This window comes from Genypterus blacodes, unplaced genomic scaffold (assembly GCF_046128005.1).
Source record: "Genypterus blacodes isolate CSIRO-AG114 ecotype Tasmania unplaced genomic scaffold, CSIRO-AGI_Gbla_v1 ptg000076l_1, whole genome shotgun sequence".
NCBI lineage: Eukaryota > Metazoa > Chordata > Actinopteri > Ophidiiformes > Ophidiidae > Genypterus > Genypterus blacodes.
The window spans coordinates 1,434,004-1,460,972 of NW_027466885.1; the positions used below are offsets into that span (position 1 = coordinate 1,434,004).

Here is a 26,969-nt window from a genome sequence, read left to right on the forward strand (position 1 = left end):
AACCACCACTACAACTACACCCACAACCACCACTACAACTACACCGACTACAACCACCACAACTGCACCCACAACCACCACTACAACTGCACCCACAACCACCACTACAACTACACCGACAACAACCACTACGACAGCACCCACAACAACAACTACTACAGCACCAACAACCACAACTACAACTGCACCCACAACAACCACTACGACAGCACCCACAACGACAACTACAACTGCACCAACAACCACCACTACAACTGCACCCACAACCACCACCACAACTGCACCCACAACCACCACTACAACTACACCCACAACCACCACTTCAACTACACCGACAACAACCACTACGACAGCACCCACAACAACAACTACTACAGCACCAACAACCACCACTACAACTACCCCCACAACCACCACTACAACTACACCGACAACAACCACCACAACTGCACCCACAACCACCACTACAACTGCACCCACAACCACCACTACAACTACACCGACAACAACCACTACGACAGCACCCACAACAACAACTACTACAGCACCAACAACCACAACTACCACTACACCCACAACAACCACTACGACAGAACCCACAACCACAACTACAACTGCACCAACAACCACCACTACAACTACACCAACAACCACCACTACAACTGCACCCACAACCACCACCACAACTGCACCCACAACCACCACTACAACTACACCCACAACCACCACTACAACTACACCGACAACAACCACGACGACAGCACCCACAACAACAACTACTACAGCACCAACAACCACAACTACAACTGCACCCACAACCACCACTACAACTGCACCAACAACCACCACTACAACTACACCCACAACCACCACTACAACTACACCGACAACAACCACCACAACTGCACCCACAACCACCACTACAACTGCACCCACAACCACCACTACAACTACACCGACAACAACCACTACGACAGCACCCACAACAACAACTACTACAGCACCAACAACCACAACTACAACTGCACCCACAACAACCACTACGACAGCACCCACAACGACAACTACAACTGCACCAACAACCACCACTACAACTGCACCCACAACCACCACCACAACTGCACCCACAACCACCACTACAACTACACCCACAACCACCACTACAACTACACCGACAACAACCACTACGACAGCACCCACAACAACAACTACTACAGCACCAACAACCACAACTACAACTACACCCACAACCACCACCACAACTGCACCCACAACCACCACTACAACTACACCCACAACCACCACTACAACTACACCGACAACAACCACTACGACAGCACCCACAACAACAACTACTACAGCACCAACAACCACAACTACAACTGCACCCACAACAACCACTACGACAGCACCCACAACGACAACTACAACTGCACCAACAACCACCACTACAACTGCACCCACAACCACCACCACAACTGCACCCACAACCACCACTACAACTGCACCCACAAGAACCACTACAACTACACCCACAACCACCACTACAACTGCACCCACAACCACCACTACAACTGCACCCACAACCACCACCACAACTGCACCCACAACAACCACTACAACTGCACCCACAACAACCACTACAACTACACCGACAACCACCACCACAACTGCACCCACAACCACCACTACAACTGCACCCACAACCACCACTACAACTACACCGACAACAACCACTACGACAGCACCCACAACAACAACTACTACAGCACCAACAACCACAACTACAACTACACCCACAACCACCACCACAACTGCACCCACAACCACCACTACAACTACACCCACAACCACCACTACAACTACACCGACAACAACCACTACGACAGCACCCACAACAACAACTACTACAGCACCAACAACCACAACTACAACTGCACCCACAACAACCACTACGACAGCACCCACAACGACAACTACAACTGCACCAACAACCACCACTACAACTGCACCCACAACCACCACCACAACTGCACCCACAACCACCACTACAACTGCACCCACAAGAACCACTACAACTACACCCACAACCACAACTACAACTGCACCCACAACCACCACCACAACTGCACCCACAACAACCACTACAACTGCACCCACAACCACCACTACAACTACACCGACAACAACCACTACGACAGCACCCACAACCACCACTACAACTGCACCCACAACCACCACTACAACTACACCGACAACAACCACTACGACAGCACCCACAACAACAACTACTACAGCACCCACAACAACAACTACTACAGCACCAACAACCACCACTACAACTACACCCACAACCACCACTACAACTACACCGACAACAACCACCACAACTGCACCCACAACCACCACTACAACTGCACCCACAACCACCACTACAACTACACCGACAACTACCACTACGACAGCACCCACAACAACAACTACTACAGCACCAACAACCACAACTACAACTGCACCCACAACAACCACTACGACTGCACCCACAACGACAACTACAACTGCACCAACAACCACCACTACAACTGCACCAACAACCACCACCACAACTGCACCCACAACCACCACTACAACTACACCCACAACCACCACTACAACTACACCGACAACAACCACTACGACAGCACCCACAACAACAACTACTACAGCACCAACAACCACCACTACAACTACACCCACAACCACCACTACAACTGCACGCACAACCACCACTACAACTGCACCCACAACCACCACTACAACTGCACCCACAACCACCACTACAACTGCACCCACAACCACCACTACAACTGCACCCACAACCACCACTACAACTACACCGACAACAACCACTACGACAGCACCCACAACAACAACTACTACAGCACCAACAACCACAACTACAACTGCACCCACAACCACCACCACAACTGCACCCACAACCACCACTACAACTACACCCACAACCACCACTACAACTACACCGACAACAACCACTACGACAGCACCCACAACAACAACTACTACAGCACCAACAACCACCACTACAACTACACCCACAACCACCACTACAACTACACCGACTACAACCACCACAACTGCACCCACAACCACCACTACAACTGCACCCACAACCACCACTACAACTACACCGACAACAACCACTACGACAGCACCCACAACAACAACTACTACAGCACCAACAACCACAACTACAACTGCACCCACAACAACCACTACGACAGCACCCACAACGACAACTACAACTGCACCAACAACCACCACTACAACTGCACCCACAACCACCACCACAACTGCACCCACAACCACCACTACAACTACACCCACAACCACCACTACAACTACACCGACAACAACCACTACGACAGCACCCACAACGACAACTACAACTGCACCAACAACCACCACTACAACTGCACCCACAACCACCACCACAACTGCACCCACAACCACCACTACAACTACACCCACAACCACCACTACAACTACACCGACAACAACCACTACGACAGCACCCACAACAACAACTACTACAGCACCAACAACCACCACTACAACTACACCCACAACCACCACTACAACTACACCGACAACAACCACCACAACTGCACCCACAACCACCACTACAACTGCACCCACAACCACCACTACAACTACACCAACAACAACCACTACGACAGCACCCACAACAACAACTACTACAGCACCAACAACCACAACTACAACTGCACCCACAACAACCACTACGACAGCACCCACAACGACAACTACAACTGCACCAACAACCACCACTACAACTGCACCCACAACCACCACCACAACTGCACCCACAACCACCACTACAACGACACCCACAACCACCACTACAACTACACCGACAACAACCACTACGACAGCACCCACAACAACAACTACTACAGCACCAACAACCACCACTACAACTACACCAACAACCACCACTACAACTGCACCCACAACCACCACCACAACTGCACCCACAACCACCACTACAACTACACCCACAACCACCACTACAACTACACCGACAACAACCACTACGACAGCACCCACAACAACAACTACTACAGCACCAACAACCACAACTACAACTGCACCCACAACAACCACGACGACAGCACCCACAACGACAACTACAACTGCACCAACAACCACCACTACAACTGCACCCACAACCACCACCACAACTGCACCCACAACCACCACTACAACTGCACCCACAACAACCACTACAACTACACCCACAACCACCACTACAACTGCACCCACAACCACCACTACAACTGCACCCACAACCACCACTACAACTGCACCCACAACAACCACTACAACTGCACCCACAACCACCACTACAACTACACCGACAACAACCACTACGACAGCACCCACAACAACAACTACTACAGCACCAACAACCACAACTACAACTGCACCCACAACCACCACCACAACTGCACCCACAACCACCACTACAACTACACCCACAACCACCACTACAACTACACCGACAACAACCACTACGACAGCACCCACAACAACAACTACTACAGCACCAACAACCACCACTACAACTACACCCACAACCACCACTACAACTACACCGACTACAACCACCACAACTGCACCCACAACCACCACTACAACTGCACCCACAACCACCACTACAACTACACCAACAACAACCACTACGACAGCACCCACAACAACAACTACTACAGCACCAACAACCACAACTACAACTGCACCCACAACAACCACGACGACAGCACCCACAACGACAACTACAACTGCACCAACAACCACCACTACAACTACACCCACAACCACCACTACAACTACACCGACTACAACCACCACAACTGCACCCACAACCACCACTACAACTGCACCCACAACCACCACTACAACTACACCGACAACAACCACTACGACAGCACCCACAACAACAACTACTACAGCACCAACAACCACAACTACAACTGCACCCACAACAACCACTACGACAGCACCCACAACGACAACTACAACTGCACCAACAACCACCACTACAACTGCACCCACAACCACCACCACAACTGCACCCACAACCACCACTACAACTACACCCACAACCACCACTACAACTACACCGACAACAACCACTACGACAGCACCCACAACAACAACTACTACAGCACCAACAACCACCACTACAACTACACCCACAACCACCACTACAACTACACCGACAACAACCACCACAACTGCACCCACAACCACCACTACAACTGCACCCACAACCACCACTACAACTACACCGACAACAACCACTACGACAGCACCCACAACAACAACTACTACAGCACCAACAACCACAACTACAACTGCACCCACAACAACCACTACGACAGAACCCACAACGACAACTACAACTGCACCAACAACCACCACTACAACTACACCAACAACCACCACTACAACTGCACCCACAACCACCACCACAACTGCACCCACAACCACCACTACAACTGCACCCACAACCACCACTACAACTACACCGACAACAACCACTACGACAGCACCCACAACAACAACTACAACAGCACCAACAACCACAACTACAACTGCACCCACAACCACCACTACAACTGCACCAACAACCACCACTACAACTACACCCACAACCACCACTACAGCTACACCGACAACAACCACCACAACTGCACCCACAACCACCACTACAACTGCACCCACAACCACCACTACAACTACACCGACAACAACCACTACGACAGCACCCACAACAACAACTACTACAGCACCAACAACCACAACTACAACTGCACCCACAACAACCACTACGACAGCACCCACAACGACAACTACAACTGCACCAACAACCACCACTACAACTACACCCACAACCACCACTACAACTACACCGACAACAACCACTACGACAGCACCCACAACAACAACTACTACAGCACCAACAACCACAACTACAACTGCACCCACAACAACCACGACGACAGCACCCACAACGACAACTACAACTGCACCAACAACCACCACTACAACTGCACCCACAACCACCACCACAACTGCACCCACAACCACCACTACAACTGCACCCACAACAACCACTACAACTACACCCACAACCACCACTACAACTGCACCCACAACCACCACTACAACTGCACCCACAACAACCACTACAACTGCACCAACAACAACCACTACAACTGCACCCACAACCACCACTACAACTACACCGACAACAACCACTACGACAGCACCCACAACAACAACTACTACAGCACCAACAACCACAACTACAACTGCACCCACAACCACCACCACAACTGCACCCACAACCACCACTACAACTACACCCACAACCACCACTACAACTACACCGACAACAACCACTACGACAGCACCCACAACAACAACTACTACAGCACCAACAACCACCACTACAACTACACCCACAACCACCACTACAACTACACCGACTACAACCACCACAACTGCACCCACAACCACCACTACAACTGCACCCACAACCACCACTACAACTACACCGACAACAACCACTACGACAGCACCCACAACAACAACTACTACAGCACCAACAACCACAACTACAACTGCACCCACAACAACCACTACGACAGCACCCACAACGACAACTACAACTGCACCAACAACCACCACTACAACTGCACCCACAACCACCACCACAACTGCACCCACAACCACCACTACAACTACACCCACAACCACCACTTCAACTACACCGACAACAACCACTACGACAGCACCCACAACAACAACTACTACAGCACCAACAACCACCACTACAACTACCCCCACAACCACCACTACAACTACACCGACAACAACCACCACAACTGCACCCACAACCACCACTACAACTGCACCCACAACCACCACTACAACTACACCGACAACAACCACTACGACAGCACCCACAACAACAACTACTACAGCACCAACAACCACAACTACCACTACACCCACAACAACCACTACGACAGAACCCACAACCACAACTACAACTGCACCAACAACCACCACTACAACTACACCAACAACCACCACTACAACTGCACCCACAACCACCACCACAACTGCACCCACAACCACCACTACAACTACACCCACAACCACCACTACAACTACACCGACAACAACCACGACGACAGCACCCACAACAACAACTACTACAGCACCAACAACCACAACTACAACTGCACCCACAACCACCACTACAACTGCACCAACAACCACCACTACAACTACACCCACAACCACCACTACAACTACACCGACAACAACCACCACAACTGCACCCACAACCACCACTACAACTGCACCCACAACCACCACTACAACTACACCGACAACAACCACTACGACAGCACCCACAACAACAACTACTACAGCACCAACAACCACAACTACAACTGCACCCACAACAACCACTACGACAGCACCCACAACGACAACTACAACTGCACCAACAACCACCACTACAACTGCACCCACAACCACCACCACAACTGCACCCACAACCACCACTACAACTACACCCACAACCACCACTACAACTACACCGACAACAACCACTACGACAGCACCCACAACAACAACTACTACAGCACCAACAACCACAACTACAACTACACCCACAACCACCACCACAACTGCACCCACAACCACCACTACAACTACACCCACAACCACCACTACAACTACACCGACAACAACCACTACGACAGCACCCACAACAACAACTACTACAGCACCAACAACCACAACTACAACTGCACCCACAACAACCACTACGACAGCACCCACAACGACAACTACAACTGCACCAACAACCACCACTACAACTGCACCCACAACCACCACCACAACTGCACCCACAACCACCACTACAACTGCACCCACAAGAACCACTACAACTACACCCACAACCACCACTACAACTGCACCCACAACCACCACTACAACTGCACCCACAACCACCACCACAACTGCACCCACAACAACCACTACAACTGCACCCACAACCACCACTACAACTACACCGACAACAACCACTACGACAGCACCCACAACCACCACTACAACTGCACCCACAACCACCACTACAACTACACCGACAACAACCACTACGACAGCACCCACAACAACAACTACTACAGCACCCACAACAACAACTACTACAGCACCAACAACCACCACTACAACTACACCCACAACCACCACTACAACTACACCGACAACAACCACCACAACTGCACCCACAACCACCACTACAACTGCACCCACAACCACCACTACAACTACACCGACAACTACCACTACGACAGCACCCACAACAACAACTACTACAGCACCAACAACCACAACTACAACTGCACCCACAACAACCACTACGACAGCACCCACAACGACAACTACAACTGCACCAACAACCACCACTACAACTGCACCAACAACCACCACCACAACTGCACCCACAACCACCACTACAACTACACCCACAACCACCACTACAACTACACCGACAACAACCACTACGACAGCACCCACAACAACAACTACTACAGCACCAACAACCACCACTACAACTACACCCACAACCACCACTACAACTACACCGACAACAACCACCACAACTGCACCCACAACCACCACTACAACTGCACCCACAACCACCACTACAACTACACCAACAACAACCACTACGACAGCACCCACAACAACAACTACTACAGCACCAACAACCACAACTACAACTGCACCCACAACAACCACTACGACAGCACCCACAACGACAACTACAACTGCACCAACAACCACCACTACAACTGCACCCACAACCACCACCACAACTGCACCCACAACCACCACTACAACGACACCCACAACCACCACTACAACTACACCGACAACAACCACTACGACAGCACCCACAACAACAACTACTACAGCACCAACAACCACCACTACAACTACACCAACAACCACCACTACAACTGCACCCACAACCACCACTACAACTACACCAACAACAACCACTACGACAGCACCCACAACAACAACTACTACAGCACCAACAACCACAACTACAACTGCACCCACAACAACCACTACAACTGCACCCACAACCACCACTACAACTGCACCCACAACCACCACTACAACTACACCCACAACCACCACTACAACTACACCGACAACAACCACTACGACAGCACCCACAACAACAACTACTACAGCACCAACAACCACCACTACAACTACACCCACAACCACCACTACAACTACACCGACTACAACCACCACAACTGCACCCACAACCACCACTACAACTGCACCCACAACCACCACTACAACTACACCAACAACAACCACTACGACAGCACCCACAACAACAACTACTACAGCACCAACAACCACAACTACAACTGCACCCACAACAACCACTACGACAGCACCCACAACGACAACTACAACTGCACCAACAACCACCACTACAACTGCACCCACAACCACCACCACAACTGCACCCACAACCACCACTACAACTACACCCACAACCACCACTACAACTACACCGACAACAACCACTACGACAGCACCCACAACAACAACTACTACAGCACCAACAACCACCACTACAACTACACCACCAACCACCACCACAACTGCACCCACAACCACCACCACAACTGCACCCACAACCACCACTACAACTACACCCACAACCACCACTACAACTACACCGACAACAACCACTACGACAGCACCCACAACAACAACTACTACAGCACCAACAACCACAACTACAACTGCACCCACAACCACCACCACAACTGCACCCACAACCACCACTACAACTACACCCACAACCACCACTACAACTACAACGACAACAACCACTACGACAGCACCCACAACAACAACTACTACAGCACCAACAACCACCACTACAACTACACCCACAACCACCACTACAACTACACCGACAACAACCACCACAACTGCACCCACAACCACCACTACAACTGCACCCACAACCACCACTACAACTACACCGACAACCACCACTACGACAGCACCCACAACAACAACTACTACAGCACCAACAACCACCAGTACAACTACACCAACAACCACCACTACAACTGCACCCACAACCACCACCACAACTGCACCCACAACCACCACTACAACTACACCCACAACCACCACTACAACTACACCGACAACAACCACTACGACAGCACCCACAACAACAACTACTACAGCACCAACAACCACAACTACAACTGCACCCACAACAACCACTACGACAGCACCCACAACGACAACTACAACTGCACCAACAACCACCACTACAACTGCACCCACAACCACCACCACAACTGCACCCACAACCACCACTACAACTACACCCACAGCAACCACTACAACTACACCGACAACAACCACTACGACAGCACCCACAACAACAACTACTACAGCACCAACAACCACAACTACAACTGCACCCACAACAACCACTACGACAGCACCCACAACGACAACTACAACTGCACCAACAACCACCACTACAACTGCACCCACAACCACCACCACAACTGCACCCACAACCACCACTACAACTACACCCACAACCACCACTACAACTACACCGACAACAACCACTACGACAGCACCCACAACAACAACTACTACAGCACCAACAACCACAACTACAACTGCACCCACAACAACCACGACGACAGCACCCACAACAACAACTACAACTGCACCAACAACCACCACTACAACTGCACCCACAACCACCACCACAACTGCACCCACAACCACCACTACAACTACACCCACAACCACCACTACAACTACACCGACAACAACCACTACGACAGCACCCACAACAACAACTACTACAGCACCAACAACCACAACTACAACTGCACCCACAACAACCACGACAACAGCACCCACAACGACAACTACAACTGCACCAACAACCACCACTACAACTGCACCCACAACCACCACCACAACTGCACCCACAACAACCACTACAACTGCACCCACAACAACCACTACAACTACACCGACAACAACCACTACGACAGCACCCACAACAACAACTACTACAGCACCAACAACCACCACTACAACTACACCACCAACCACCACCACAACTGCACCCACAACCACCACCACAACTGCACCCACAACCACCACTACAACTACACCCACAACCACCACTACAACTACACCGACAACAACCACTACGACAGCACCCACAACAACAACTACTACAGCACCAACAACCACAACTACAACTGCACCCACAACCACCACCACAACTGCACCCACAACCACCACTACAACTACACCCACAACCACCACTACAACTACACCGACAACAACCACTACGACAGCACCCACAACAACAACTACTACAGCACCAACAACCACCACTACAACTACACCGACAACCACCACTACAACTGCACCCACAACCACCACCACAACTGCACCCACAACCACCACTACAACTACACCCACAACCACCACTACAACTACACCGACAACAACCACTACGACAGCACCCACAACAACAACTACTACAGCACCAACAACCACCACTACAACTACACCACCAACCACCACCACAACTGCACCCACAACCACCACCACAACTGCACCCACAACCACCACTACAACTACACCCACAACCACCACTACAACTACACCGACAACAACCACTACGACAGCACCCACAACAACAACTACTACAGCACCAACAACCACAACTACAACTGCACCCACAACCACCACCACAACTGCACCCACAACCACCACTACAACTACACCCACAACCACCACTACAACTACACCGACAACAACCACTACGACAGCACCCACAACAACAACTACTACAGCACCAACAACCACCACTACAACTACACCCACAACCACCACTACAACTACACCGACAACAACCACCACAACTGCACCCACAACCACCACTACAACTGCACCCACAACCACCACTACAACTACACCGACAACCACCACTACGACAGCACCCACAACAACAACTACTACAGCACCAACAACCACCAGTACAACTACACCAACAACCACCACTACAACTGCACCCACAACCACCACCACAACTGCACCCACAACCACCACTACAACTACACCCACAACCACCACTACAACTACACCGACAACAACCACTACGACAGCACCCACAACAACAACTACTACAGCACCAACAACCACAACTACAACTGCACCCACAACAACCACTACGACAGCACCCACAACGACAACTACAACTGCACCAACAACCACCACTACAACTGCACCCACAACCACCACCACAACTGCACCCACAACCACCACTACAACTACACCCACAGCAACCACTACAACTACACCGACAACAACCACTACGACAGCACCCACAACAACAACTACTACAGCACCAACAACCACAACTACAACTGCACCCACAACAACCACTACGACAGCACCCACAACGACAACTACAACTGCACCAACAACCACCACTACAACTGCACCCACAACCACCACCACAACTGCACCCACAACCACCACTACAACTACACCCACAACCACCACTACAACTACACCGACAACAACCACTACGACAGCACCCACAACAACAACTACTACAGCACCAACAACCACAACTACAACTGCACCCACAACAACCACGACGACAGCACCCACAACAACAACTACAACTGCACCAACAACCACCACTACAACTGCACCCACAACCACCACCACAACTGCACCCACAACCACCACTACAACTACACCCACAACCACCACTACAACTACACCGACAACAACCACTACGACAGCACCCACAACAACAACTACTACAGCACCAACAACCACAACTACAACTGCACCCACAACAACCACGACAACAGCACCCACAACGACAACTACAACTGCACCAACAACCACCACTACAACTGCACCCACAACCACCACCACAACTGCACCCACAACAACCACTACAACTGCACCCACAACAACCACTACAACTACACCGACAACAACCACTACGACAGCACCCACAACAACAACTACTACAGCACCAACAACCACCACTACAACTACACCACCAACCACCACCACAACTGCACCCACAACCACCACCACAACTGCACCCACAACCACCACTACAACTACACCCACAACCACCACTACAACTACACCGACAACAACCACTACGACAGCACCCACAACAACAACTACTACAGCACCAACAACCACAACTACAACTGCACCCACAACCACCACCACAACTGCACCCACAACCACCACTACAACTACACCCACAACCACCACTACAACTACACCGACAACAACCACTACGACAGCACCCACAACAACAACTACTACAGCACCAACAACCACCACTACAACTACACCGACAACCACCACTACAACTACACCGACAACAACCACCACAACTGCACCCACAACCACCACTACAACTGCACCCACAACCACCACTACAACTACACCGACAACAACCACTACGACAGCACCCACAACAACAACTACTACAGCACCAACAACCACCACTACAACTACACCAACAACCACCACTACAACTGCACCCACAACCACCACCACAACTGCACCCACAACCACCACTACAACTACACCCACAACCACCACTACAACTGCACCCACAACAACCACTACAACTGCATCCACAACCACCACTACAACTGCACCCACAACCACCACTACAACTGCACCAACAACCACCACTACAACTGCACCCACAACAACCACTACAACTGCACCCACAACCACCACTATGACAGCACCCACTACAACCACCACAACTGCACCCACAACCACCACTACAACTGCACCCACAACCACCACTACAACTGCACCCACAACAACCACTACAACTGCACCCACAACAACAACTACTACAGCACCAACAACCACAACTACAACTGCATCCACAACAACCACTACGACAGCACCCACAACGACAACTACAACTGCACCAACAACCACCACTACAACTGCATCCACAATCACTACTACAACTGCACCCACAACCACCACTACAACTGCACCCACAACAACCACTTCAACTGCACCCACAACCACCACTACGACTGCACCCACGACTGCACCCACAACCACCACTACAACTGCACCCACAACCACAACTACAACTGCACCCACAACCACCACTACAACTGCACCAACAACCACCACTACAACTGCATCCACAATCACTACTACAACTGCACCCACAACCACCACTACAACTGCACCCACAACAACCACTTCAACTGCACCCACAACAACCACTTCAACTGCATCCACAACAACCACTACAACAGCACCCACAACAACCACTACAACAGCACCCACATCCACTACTACAACTGCACCCACAACAACCACTACAACTGCACCCACAACAACCACTACAACTGCACCCACAACAACAAGTACGGCTGCATCCACAACCACCACAACGGCTGCACCCACAACAACCACTACGGCTGCACCCACAACAACAACTACGGCTGCACCCACAACAACAACTACGGCTACAACCACTACGGCTGCACCCACAACAACCACTACGGCTGCACCCACAACAACCACTACAGCTGCACCAACAACCACCACATCGACACCTTCCTCTGCTGTTTTTACTGTCAAAAGTGAAGTTGCGGAAACTTATGATCCAGATTTTGCTGACAGAAACAGTGAAAGTTTCAAAAATATGGAATCGCGAATTGTCCCTGGTGTGAGTATAAACAATTAAAAATTTTTGGTGCTGTGATAGAATCAATTGGAAGACATTTTTATTGAAAACACATCTTATTCAAATTCAGTGTATGTTCAATTAATACTTATACAATCATATTCATTATTATTAAATTGTGATATTACAATATTAAAATGAAAACCTCCTAAAGCTCTTTTCATTTTCTTTTTATCTTGCAGTGTGAAAACAGCTACAAACAGAGATTTGGTGAACTTTTTGAAGCTTGCCGTCTTGACAGTCTCAGGTAATACTTCTCTTTAAACTTGCCTGCATTGGCTGGCTTGTTAATTTTGCTTATAACCCTTTATAATCACATCATAGATATACATCAAAGCTCAAAATTATTCTAGATATCTTCACCAATTTCATGTGTTGAAAGAAAATTTGACAGGGTGGATCGTATTTTGTTTGTTTTACTTAATTATGGATATTTTCTGTGAGTTGTTGGTGCAAATTATTTAGTTTGAATGACTGTATAAGTCATACATTTACAGAAACAACGCTCAAAATCTTTAAAGTTAATTTTCCCCTGAAAAAACGTTTGTGCTCATTCAATTGCTAAACACAGGGCTGCTAATTGTGAGCTTTGCTGTATCTTGTGATGTGTGTATAGAGTAAGAGTTATAAGCATAAATAACAAGCCAAACATTCAGGAGAGCTTTAACATTAGTGCAACCAGAAGTCCTTTTAGATTACAAATTTGCATCATCATCACCATTGTCATTTATTTTCATTTCAGTTTATCTGTGACGTATTAATTTTTGGCTTTGTGATGCAGGCCAAGCTCAACAAAACAACAGCTCAATAGCACTATAGCTGATATAAGCATTTGGTTCAACTCCTCTGTTGGCGCAGTCCCACAGAGTGATGCCGTTGTAAAGACCTTAGTAGATGCTGTGAATAACAACACCTTCAACGTCACCTTTGTTCCCAACTCCATCCAAATACTTGGTAAGTATTACTTCCATTTCTTTTCCCTTATCAGTATAAAATCCTATAATCGCCTACTTTGGTTAAACTGTTTTATGTAATAAAAGATGACTACACCCTGTGAATACCGTTGTCTATCACTACTTTGCTTTTTGACACAATTCAAAATTGTCAACTACAAAATAATTTTGGAAAAGGCAATTGTTTTTCTTGTGCAGCAGAGAAAGTGTTAAATGTTTTCCTTTCAAATATTTCTGTAGCAACTCCTGCACCTGCAACCACTGCAACTACAACAAATGCTACTACTACAGCAGCACTCAAAACGCTGCAGCTGACATTTCGATCCAACGAAACTTTTATGTCAGAGTTGTTGAATCAATCCTCTCAGGCTTTTGAAGCTCGAGCTAAACTGATACAGGATACTGTAAGTAATACTTAATTAACAAAATTGAATGAAACTTTCATTATCTTTCCTTATCCTTCACTAACATCAAGGGGAACATTACAGGGCAGCTTCCTTCCTCAATCTACTGTTATAAATGCACATTTTGGTATTCTCAGCAAAACAAGAGAGAAACTATTGGATAATCATTGGAAATTGACTATGCTATCATTTATCTTTTGTTTTTATAGCTTTCACCAGAATACAAAAAACAATTCTCCTCCTTCAGAACCCTGGGTGTGGAGTCATTCAGGTAACTGGTATTTTTTTTAACTTGAAGAAATGTAAGAAAATATAAAAGATTTATGTCAAACAATATTTTTCCTTTTACAGTCGTGGGTCAATCATCAACAACATCACCCTGGGATTTGATGCCACATCTGTTCCTAATGCTACTCAGGTTGCAAATGTTCTGCTGAATATAGCTTCAGGCAACACAGGCTTCGACATTGAACTGAGCATCATTACTGTGGACGGCACCATAATTCGTAAGCAATACTTACTCTTGTGCCATAAGAATTTCCACATTGATTATTCCTGAAACGAAATGAAATAATAATAATAATACTAATAAAAGTTTCCTTTTTTCTTGTAGAAATTTCCAGTGGAATCAGTCATAAGATCAACCTCATCACTATGTCCTTCCTGGTAGTGTTGTCATGGCTACTGTCAAGCCAGCAGTAGTGTCAGAGCTGATGATCTGAAAGGCAAAAAGAAAATGAGTGGACTAAATGGAATAAAAAGGACAGTGTCATATAACACCACCAATACCACCACCACAACAACAACAACAACAAAAATAATAATGTGTGTCTCGGGGTCCTGGGCAGGACAGAATGAAATCAGTCGGTGATAACAGCCAACTTAATCACCAGGCTCATTGAACTGTCAAGCTTACCAAGGACACTAAACTAACATGGACAGATACACCAAAAAAATAATTCACACCAATGCTCATATTATATCCTTAGATTTACTTTGCTAAATGACTTGTTAAGGGTAAACCTTTTTTCTAACTTTAGACCATATGTGGCCATCAAAGGCTGAACGTTTTCACTAACCTCTAATCACTAACCTCTTATATTAAAACCGAATAAGATCAAAAAAATCCACCACATCACATAATATATAATTAATCAATATGTATCTCATTTACTTCAAAGTAAAGCTGTGTGTATCTTTGTGTAGTTTCCAAATAAATGTAAATTTCACAGCTGGGGTCTACATTATATCAGGGTCTTTAGTAGCTGCCCTGACAGTATATCCACTGTGGCAGGGTTTCAGTTTAATGAAGTAAAAGATGTAGGTAAACTATGTTTATATTTAAAAAAAGGTCATTGTACGTAGGATGCCATAACAATGTTCTCTCAATCTTGCCGGTTTCCACATGTATTTTTTAGAAATTAAACAAAATGCTTTATTTGAGCTTAGGGTTAAATGAAAGAGTATTATATTAAAGAATAATATAATAAGGCATCCTCTCCACACATGCAGTACAGGGGCAGTGCATGACAGCCATGATGCAGCTCCGACTGAATCAGTTAGGGGATTCAGTGCCTTGCTCAAGGGCACCTCGGCAGTGCCCCGGAGGCAAACTTCAGGATTCTGAAAAGGCAAGAATAACTTGATGTACCACTCTGAGTACTCGCAAAAGAATGTTGACTGAGACTGCCTTTCCCTTCTCTTGATATTTTCTCCTATTCTTAGTTTGAACTGTTTTTCAATGAGAGTTTGAAAGAATATCATTGTATCAAAATTAAGATGTATTGCAGATTAAATCTAAGATACAGATATGCCTACTGTAATATGTGAGCACATACACAAACTACTGTGATGTCAACAGTTAAAGTGTTCGGTAATGCCGTATGGTCACTTTGATAGAAAATTTATTTTCTATGGCACAGAGGTCTTCTGGTCCAAAAAACTGTTTTTTTTTGCAGTGTAACTGGTTGGAAAATCCCGACTGTTAGTATTGTTTGGCCCATTAATCCTAATTGTTTTCTTTATGTGGCCCACGACCCAAAAAGTTTGCCCACCCCTGCCATGACGTATTTATACTAGAATTTATTAGTCACAAGTCACAGTTTGTACATAAAAAAAAAAAAAAAAAATGAATGCATGACTTAAATTCATTGGCAAATTAGGTAACATAATTCCTCAAGATTAAGAGATGTTTAAATGTTTTGTTTACAGAACATGTAAACCCCTAATGACTTGCTGTAATCTCTGCCAGAACCTCAACCTCAACAAGGTACCATATGTTGATCATCTGTGTGTCGTGTGATGTCACTGCTGGCTATGAAAGTCCATAATCTGCATTCAAGACTGCCACGCCACGGCCATGAGAAGACTGAGTATACGACAAGGAGGAGACAGTATTTAATTTGTCGTATCTATCTATCTATCTATCTATCTATCTATCTATGTATGTTACAGGTACTGGCTGACACCATGTAAAAAAGATTATAGATTCTGCAAAGCACATAAAACAAGTCTGGAAGACTGGAACTTTGCGTCCGTATTGCTTCCCCTCGCTTAGCAGAATGAGGGAAATCAATACAGGTGTGTATGAGCCGTAAAATGACTCCCGCAAACAGACTGCTGCTGCAAACACGAGGCGAAGCGCCTCCTGCTGGCTTCAGCAAGAAATGTTCACAAAGCAAACAATGAAAATGAAATGTTGACTCACTTACACATGCAACACGAAAATACATATCTGCTAGCATAAAAAAAATAAATAATAATTCTCACATATATACAGGTTATATTTATAAAGCTGTGTTTGATTTTATTTCATTTTTTGAATTGATTGTGAAGCTGTTGCACACTTAATCCAATAAACTATCAAGATTAGAATCATGATCCTGAAAAATTCTCAACATGCTCCCAAGTAGCTTTTTAAGCTCTTAAGCGTGATAACTTGTTGTAGCTTCTTGATACTTTGATTGTTTGGTTCTGTACCAACTGTGATGCAGGAGACTTATTTGAAGTGTTCAAAGTATGATTTTTCTTTTTTTTTGCACTGCTGCTGCTGACTTGAAGTGATAACCTGCTTTTCATGTATAGCTCTTCCTGATGTGATGACTTATGTCTCCATGTACCCAGTGAGGAGCATTGCAAATAGAAATGACCACTTCCGTTATATTTTAGAAAGACTGCATCTCTCCTTACGGGCTGCTAACAATGTGACTGTAACTCTAAAGCTTTTTTTAAACAATGACAATTTGAGCCAAGCTCCAAGATGACAGGTGTAATCCACAGTGAACAAATTATATGAGGTTTTTCAGTAGAAATAAATGTATTAACTAGTTATTTCTAGACATATTTAAGAATGGTGACATTTAAGGTTTCTGTGTCCCAAAAGTCAAGAAAATATAAAAACATGCAACAAAGATGGCGCTAAAAACTTCTGATCTATAAAAGGGGGGCGTGAAAGAAAAAGTTTGGGAACCTCTGTTTTAGCCTATTGATAAAGCAGTTTTAAAAGATTTTTCATTTTGAAGCAAATAAGGTATGCCTTTGAATATTTTATGGGTAAAAAAGAAAAAAAAAAACTTATTGGTGGTATTGCTATTAGATGAAACATGAACCGGTCATCTGTACCTTATCAAAGCAAGGAAAATGGGTGGAATTATTTGAAAATTCTGATATCCATCCTGGCCCATTCAAAAACAAAAGACTGCAATATCCTATGTGTTCCACCAACAATCAAAATGATTATCACATGTTCAGCAGTCATCAATCATACCCACTAAAACGTGCCAAAATCAGAACTTATAAAACAAACCCCTGCCACAGGACGGTCAATCATATGGTACACTCAATGGACTGGGATAAAAGATTTAAGACATTTTGCCAATCATTGGAAACACTAGTTGTAGCCAGTGAGGGGAAAAGGTAGAGACATTTAATTCCATGTACAGTTCAGTAGCGGACATCACTGGGAAGGTTATACCCAATTAGGGCTGGGACGACGCTTTGACATAATCGATTACGATAATACATAGATTGCCATAAACGTGCATCAATGCGTTGCAATGACGTAAGATGTCTACTTCAGGTAAAAGCATAGATTCCATTGGAGGACAAGCTGCGGCTAAAATGAACAATCATGGGAGACTTTTTTCCACTGCAGCTTATTCTCCAGTTGTTTATACCTGACGAAGACAACTTACGTCATTGCGACACATCGACACACATATATGCAAATCTAATATATTTTTTTGTTGTGGTAAAATGCAGTGCATACTTTGCATTAGTTACATTTGTTTGTTTTCAAGAGAAGATGCTTTGAATAACATATTGAACTATTAACGGGACAAGTTGGATATTTAATTTGTGGAAATTCACTGTTTATTGAGCGCTAAATAATCTTTAGATTAATCAAGTAATGCAAAAAAAAGGATCTCCAGATTAATCATTAAAAATTAATCGTGCAGCCCCTTTACCCAATGCATAATGTGAATGTAGCTGAGCAGTTTCCTTATACTGGTTGAAGCGGAAGACACAGTTAAGATGGATGGCGAAATGTATTCAGTCCAATACAATTATTGCACTTCCTTACCATGTACTGGGATTCACTGTACAACACAACACTGTACCAAACATAAGACATGTCAGGTTACAGTATGAAGATGAAGACAACAAGCATACTGGATTCAAAGTGCAACTAGAGTGATTAGCTTTACACCGTTAAGGAAAATGCCCCACAAGTTTGTTGAATCACGTCAACTCTCGAGCTCAGAGGATTATCACTTGGATTGCAAAGTGTTTAATGTCATCAGCAAGGGAGTACCTAGAGCCTAGGGAATGATATTTATTTAAGTTAATCAGTAGCAACAATTTAACTTACATGCTGTTGAATTCCACTGCAGGATAAATATTATGTTTGAATATATTTTCATTTGTGACTGATGTTATGCTATTTGCTTTAATGAAACATGAGCTGAGAGGAATCACCACTGATCCCAAAGGAGCCACCGACATCTACAGAAGTACCAAAAGTGATTTCCTGCTGCATTGAAAAGCGGCAAGAATTTTACCAATTCAATCCACACTAAACATGAAACTGTTAAAGACCTGTGAACTGCAAAGCACTGAAATCTCGACTATAAGCATGTGTGAGAATACCCCGCTTTAGTCTAAATCAGTGGTTCTCAAACTGTGGTACCACCAGTGGTTCGCGGGCTCCCTGTGGTGGTACGCGGACGAATCAAATAAAAACATCGGAAATGCGACTTAAAGCAAGTCTGGCCTTGCTGGCGCACTTGCCGGTGCCGGCGCACTTGTTGGTGTCGATGGCGGCGCATTTGTCGGTGAAAATCACGGGCAGCAGCAATATATAAATAAACAATACTCTTATAAGGGATAAATTTGCTTCCTGCTTACATTATAGTTTATTCTGTATATATTATAGTACATTTTTACACTTCTGGTTGGATGCTAACTGCATTTCATTGGCTTGTACCTGTACTTTGCTCAATGACAATAAAGTTGAATCTTATCTAATTTTGCATAGCAGCTGAATAGGGTAGGGCTACGCTACTGTACTTTAACATCGGCCATAGTGGTGGTACTTAGAGAGCCAAATATCTTCTGAGGTGGTACCTGATGTAAAAAGTTTGAGAACCACTGGTCTAAATGGATGTGCTAATAATACTAAGCCAGCCTGGGTGATTTTCTTCATGGGTCTTCTTTATATTATGTTTCACAGCACCACACATTCTCCAATGGTCATTTCATTGTCCGTGTATAATTGTGACCTGCATGTTTGTCCATTTCTCAAGAGTTCTCTATGAGGTCCAGCGCCACCAAGCGACCTTCATGCGATCCCAGATGGCATCTAAAGAGTCGAAGGCGGGACGTACATCCAGCGTGGAGAACTGATAGGTGTCTTTTTGGATTTCGCCATCGTAGTAGTCGATGACATAACGCACCTCCTTTCCACATCGGTCAATGATCCAGTCGTGGCGGTCAAACGGCAGCTCATAACTAATGGGGTGGAGAAGAGTGACGGAAATTTATTTCATGAAGCAATCAACACGAAAATCAGCATAAACCTGGAGGCCATTTTATGATATGAAACAACCAAACAAAGGAAATGCCCACCATTCAATCCAGTTCATGTATAACTATATAAATGAATTGCAATTGTGAGAAATGCGTCAGTTACTAATGAAATAATAAGCTTACCCCATCCAGTGGCGAACGCGAGCTCTGGGCGAGAACTCTTTGGCTTTGCCTCCAAACCTCTTCAGTGTCGGGCCACATGGACATTCCCTGCAAGGCAATGTAATGTAATTGACCACCATTTGATATTGTGCTATTTTGTTGAGTTTTTAAACTTCCATATCCAAAACTAGTCCTCGGTAGGGGCAAACATACAGTATACTTGTGCAAAGTTTCACGCCTTTGACCCAAAGTTCACTAAAGACCACGCCACAGGTGCCGGTGTATTCCATAGCATGGTCAATTTTGTTGCTATTAGTTCTACATATTTTGTCAATTTTACCTCTGATAAATTGTGAGTTTTACACTACCACCAACTGTGATAGTGAGATGAGTTTGATCCAAAACAAGCATTCATGTTGTCAATGCCGTCATTTCATCATATCAATTACCAAACTTCTTTACCAACCAAGTTAGTTTTCAGGGTAAAGTTCTTTACCATATCATCTTTCACATCTGATCCTCACAGTCATACTGGGAAGTGTGCAGAATTCAAGAAATGGACAGTGGCGCCAAAACTTCTTTTGCCAATATATACTGTATATCTAAAATAATGATGAAATAAGTGCCATTTTGAAATTTTGTTAACTAATGCAATGATATTCATAGTTTTAAATGTCTCTGGATACGTTTTGGATCCAATGTATCTGAATAGCACTGAAACTCACTTTGCATGAAGGGCCTCCCATTTCAGGATCTCCTCCCAGGCCTGCTCATTGTTCCGATTATGGATTTTAATAATGTTGGTCATATCATTAGCGGCAAGGTCATCCTCACGCCAGCGCCACCTGCAGCATAAGGGGATACAACAGACACTGATTTATTGGAGCAATGTTTTGGTCCGTTTGTTCAGACTGCATGAATAGCAAACAGCAGAAAAAGCCAATGAACATGAATGGCGCTGATTTAGATATGATCACAAAAATGCAATACATTTAGACATAGGCTTTTATTATTCTGAACTGTGAAACCTCTTGGTCGAGAAACCAAAAACCTGGCTTGGGAAACTAGAATAACATATCCTCTTACTTTATCAATACTTGAGAGAACTGCATACAGGAGTGTTGTTAGCAAAAAGTTAACTGCAGCGTGGCGTCTACATGTATAAACATACACATTAATGCAACTTTAAATGAAATTTATGATCAAACTTGCAATGTAAATACAAACCAAAAAAGAAAATATATGCAAGCAAACGCATTGATGTCAGTTCAAAATGAACAGTAGGGCAAACTGACAATAATTGGTGGATAATACTTTAACATATTAAAGACACACACACACACTATACCGTTGGAAAGCCTGTTTAGTCCCCTTTTGAATGGTGCCCCATTTGTAAGGAACATGCATTTGTGGGAGGAGCAGCACAGCTGAGTATGTGGGTTGCGCTCATGAAAACTTTGCCAAATCTTCTCTGCCAATGCCAAACAGCTTATTCTGCTGTTGCTATTGACTCTTGTTTGGTGTTGTTAGGTGGATTAAGATGATTATCAGTAACAAGGAAGAAACGAGACATATTGGCAAATTAACAATTTATTCATTTAACAAACAGTCAATAAACCTGAACCCATGAACCTTACCTGGCGTCCAGCTGGTCCCTTTGAGAGCCCAGATAGAGGGAGGGTGGGTCACTGTTTTATGGGTCTTTTTAAACCTTAAAACCTTTTAAACCTTAAAACCTTTTAAACCTTGAACCTTTTAAACCTTAAAACCTTTTAAACCTTAAAACCTTTTAAACCTTGAACCTTTTAAACCTTGAACCTTTTAAACCTTAAAACCTTTTAAACCTTGAACCTTTTAAACCTTGAACCTTTTAAACCTTGAACCTTTTTAAACCAAGACCAGGCTGGTGACCAGCATGAGGAGGAGGTGCCAGGCTGTTGTGGCTGTGTGTGTTTCTTCCACAAGCTACTGAGGCTCCTGACTGTTTGTTAAATTAATAAATTGTAAAATTGCCAAAATGTCTTGTTTCTTCCTAGTTACTGATAGACTTCAATCATCCACTCCACCTAACAACAACGAACGAGAGTCAATAGCAACAGCAGAATAAGCTGTTTGGCATTGGCAGAGAAGGTTTGGCAAATTTTTCATGAGCGCAACCCACATACTCAGCTGTGCTGCTCCTCCCACAAATGCATGTTCTTAACAAATGGGGCATCATTTAAAAGGGGACTAAACAGGCTTTCCGACAGTATAAAATGTATTGCCAAGAAGCATTGTTACAACAGAGAAATAATCTTCCAAACACAAATTTCCGAACTTTTTGCTCGACGTTTAAATCATCAACTGACCCCTTCCGCAGCATGGCATTCCAGAACATCTGCTCAGAGGGGTAAACCCAGTTGTTCTCTGTGTTGTGTCTGGGAATCTTGGACTCTTCTCTGTTGACGGACAGGGGGTAGGGCTGGTCTGCAGCTGGAGTTTGGTTAGGCGGGGGCATCTGCACGTGACACAAGGAGGGAAGACGATTCAACAACAACATAATGGACCTTTGGAGACTAGAGTTTGAAGTGTTTTAGCGTAACTCGATACTGAAACAACGGACACATCATCCAAGTACAATGATTCAACATTCAAAAGAGCCTTTTGATGGATTGTCAGTTGTGCTCAAATAGGCTGCTTTGTTCTGTTCAAATCAATTCAACTTCTTATGGCGCCAAATCACAACAAACAGATCGAGAGAGAGAGAGAGATCTAGATAACTGCCTTGTTTCTTCACACTCGTCTGTCTTGCTCCTTTTTTAACTGAGCCCACAAATTACGGAGGTTTCCCGAGGTAAAGACGTACCATGTTTGCCGGGTCAATATCACTCTTCATGGCTGCTGTTGCTGCTGCTCCTGCCTTCATGGGACACTCTACAAACTCATACGCCCGGTCCTGGTGGACTGGACCCGGTTCAGCCTTGTGCATCGGACACTCTGGCGGAGGAGACGCTGCAGGAGACAAAGGACAAATGATTTGTTTCACTGCAGATGTGATGTGAAGAGACAGACTTTCTCTTTCACACCTACCACTGACGGGCTGCGCTTGATGCATCGGACACACTGAAGGTGGGGACTCTAGATCAAACATAGAAAGATAAAAGTTATTATTAAATGTAACATCTGCATGATCACAAAAATGGTAGAATTGAATAAGAATCCTGTCCCTCCCCGGGTCGCACCTTTGGTAGGCTGGGCTTGTTGGTGTGTGAGGTCGCCCTGCGGAGACACGGCCACTGCTGCTGGCTCTGCTTTCACTGTAGGAGCAGCTACTGAGGAAAATGAGGCTCCCATCCTTCCCTCTATTATGAAGCAGCACATAACACATCCAACATAAATGAATGCTATCCACAGTGTGAGGGGACACACACACAAACAAGTGGCCTGCTAGCAGACTACAACATGTTTACGCAGTTAAGGATAGAGCAGATAAATGTATTGTCACAACTATTTTAACAGAATAGCAATAGATATAGACAAATCTTAACGCTTTCGTGTATATGGGTCTTAGCTAGCCGTGGTCGAAGCAAATGTCACCTTAGTTAACCTTATGGCTCGCATCGAAAGATCAAGATTTAGGCTGCACTAGAGACAATACTGTGGATAACACTTTAGGAAAAACACTGACAGAATGTGACGGGGACTTTTTAAAACACAACGGGGCTCAATTAACAACTACTGTCAAATGTAGCCTTAGCCAGGACATTTAGCCACTCTGCTAACGTTAGCTGCTAAATCGTCTTACATCAGTTGAACGCCTCATTCGGGTTGTTATAAAATGACTTTTATCTAAAAAATGTAATGGTAGTATCTCTCTTAGTTTCGTGTCATATCCGCCACACTATAGGGACGGAATCATAACAGTTAGGAAATAACTTACCTGCAAAATCACCTCTTGAAACTGTTACTTCCAATGTCAGCGTGCCTTTCAGTGAGCCGCCGCTCTGTTACCCACAATGCATTGCTGCTGCTTTTTCTTCTTCTTCTTCCCCCTCAACTGCTTGTTCATTTTCTTCTTCTTGATGTTTATTGGCGGTTGGCAAACAACGTATTGGCGCTTTACCGCCACTAACTGGTATGGAGTGTGGTCAGACTATCTAATTAATAGCGCTATTATTTACAATAAAACAACCTTATATCCTACCAATTTAAATAAGTTGTTCTGAGGTGATGAAACAAAATAAGTGAGTACTCCTGAGCTTTTTCTAAAATATCTATTAAATCAGATTGTATTGTTTTCTTTTCTGAGGTTATATTATTATTATATTTCTTCTTTATTCCTCATACTTCTCACAGTGAACCATACCATCATCTTGTCCACAGAATTAGCATCTGCCTTTATCATGTTTTCTTATTCAAGATTTAGCTTTATAACAACCAAAGGTGTCAGATAAATTATAA

General features: G+C 45.2%; 2 protein-coding genes across 2 annotated transcripts in view; both read right to left on the bottom strand.

Annotated features, from left to right (window-relative positions):
- LOC143006968 (uncharacterized) overlaps window positions 1–15,147 on the bottom strand; it is a 63,589-nt gene extending 48,442 nt beyond the window's left edge. The window contains exons 1-2 of the mRNA XM_076158348.1: window positions 15,129–15,147; window positions 14,301–14,870 (exon numbers count right to left, since the gene is read on the bottom strand). Of these exons, the coding sequence (XP_076014463.1) occupies window positions 14,301–14,870; window positions 15,129–15,147 (589 nt within the window). The remainder of the gene's footprint in view (window positions 1–14,300; window positions 14,871–15,128) is intronic.
- A 5,721-nt stretch (window positions 15,148–20,868) lies between these two features.
- hccsb (holocytochrome c synthase b) lies at window positions 20,869–26,556 on the bottom strand. The gene is made up of 8 exons (XM_076158289.1): window positions 26,449–26,556; window positions 25,751–25,870; window positions 25,599–25,646; window positions 25,375–25,520; window positions 24,878–25,026; window positions 23,255–23,374; window positions 22,551–22,637; window positions 20,869–22,349 (listed from the first exon to the last, which is right to left on the bottom strand). The coding sequence occupies exons 2-8, from the start codon at window positions 25,860–25,862 to the stop codon at window positions 22,151–22,153; spliced, it is 861 nt and encodes a 286-aa protein (XP_076014404.1). The 5' UTR covers window positions 25,863–25,870; window positions 26,449–26,556; the 3' UTR covers window positions 20,869–22,150.
- Between the last annotated feature and the right edge of the window lie 413 nt (window positions 26,557–26,969).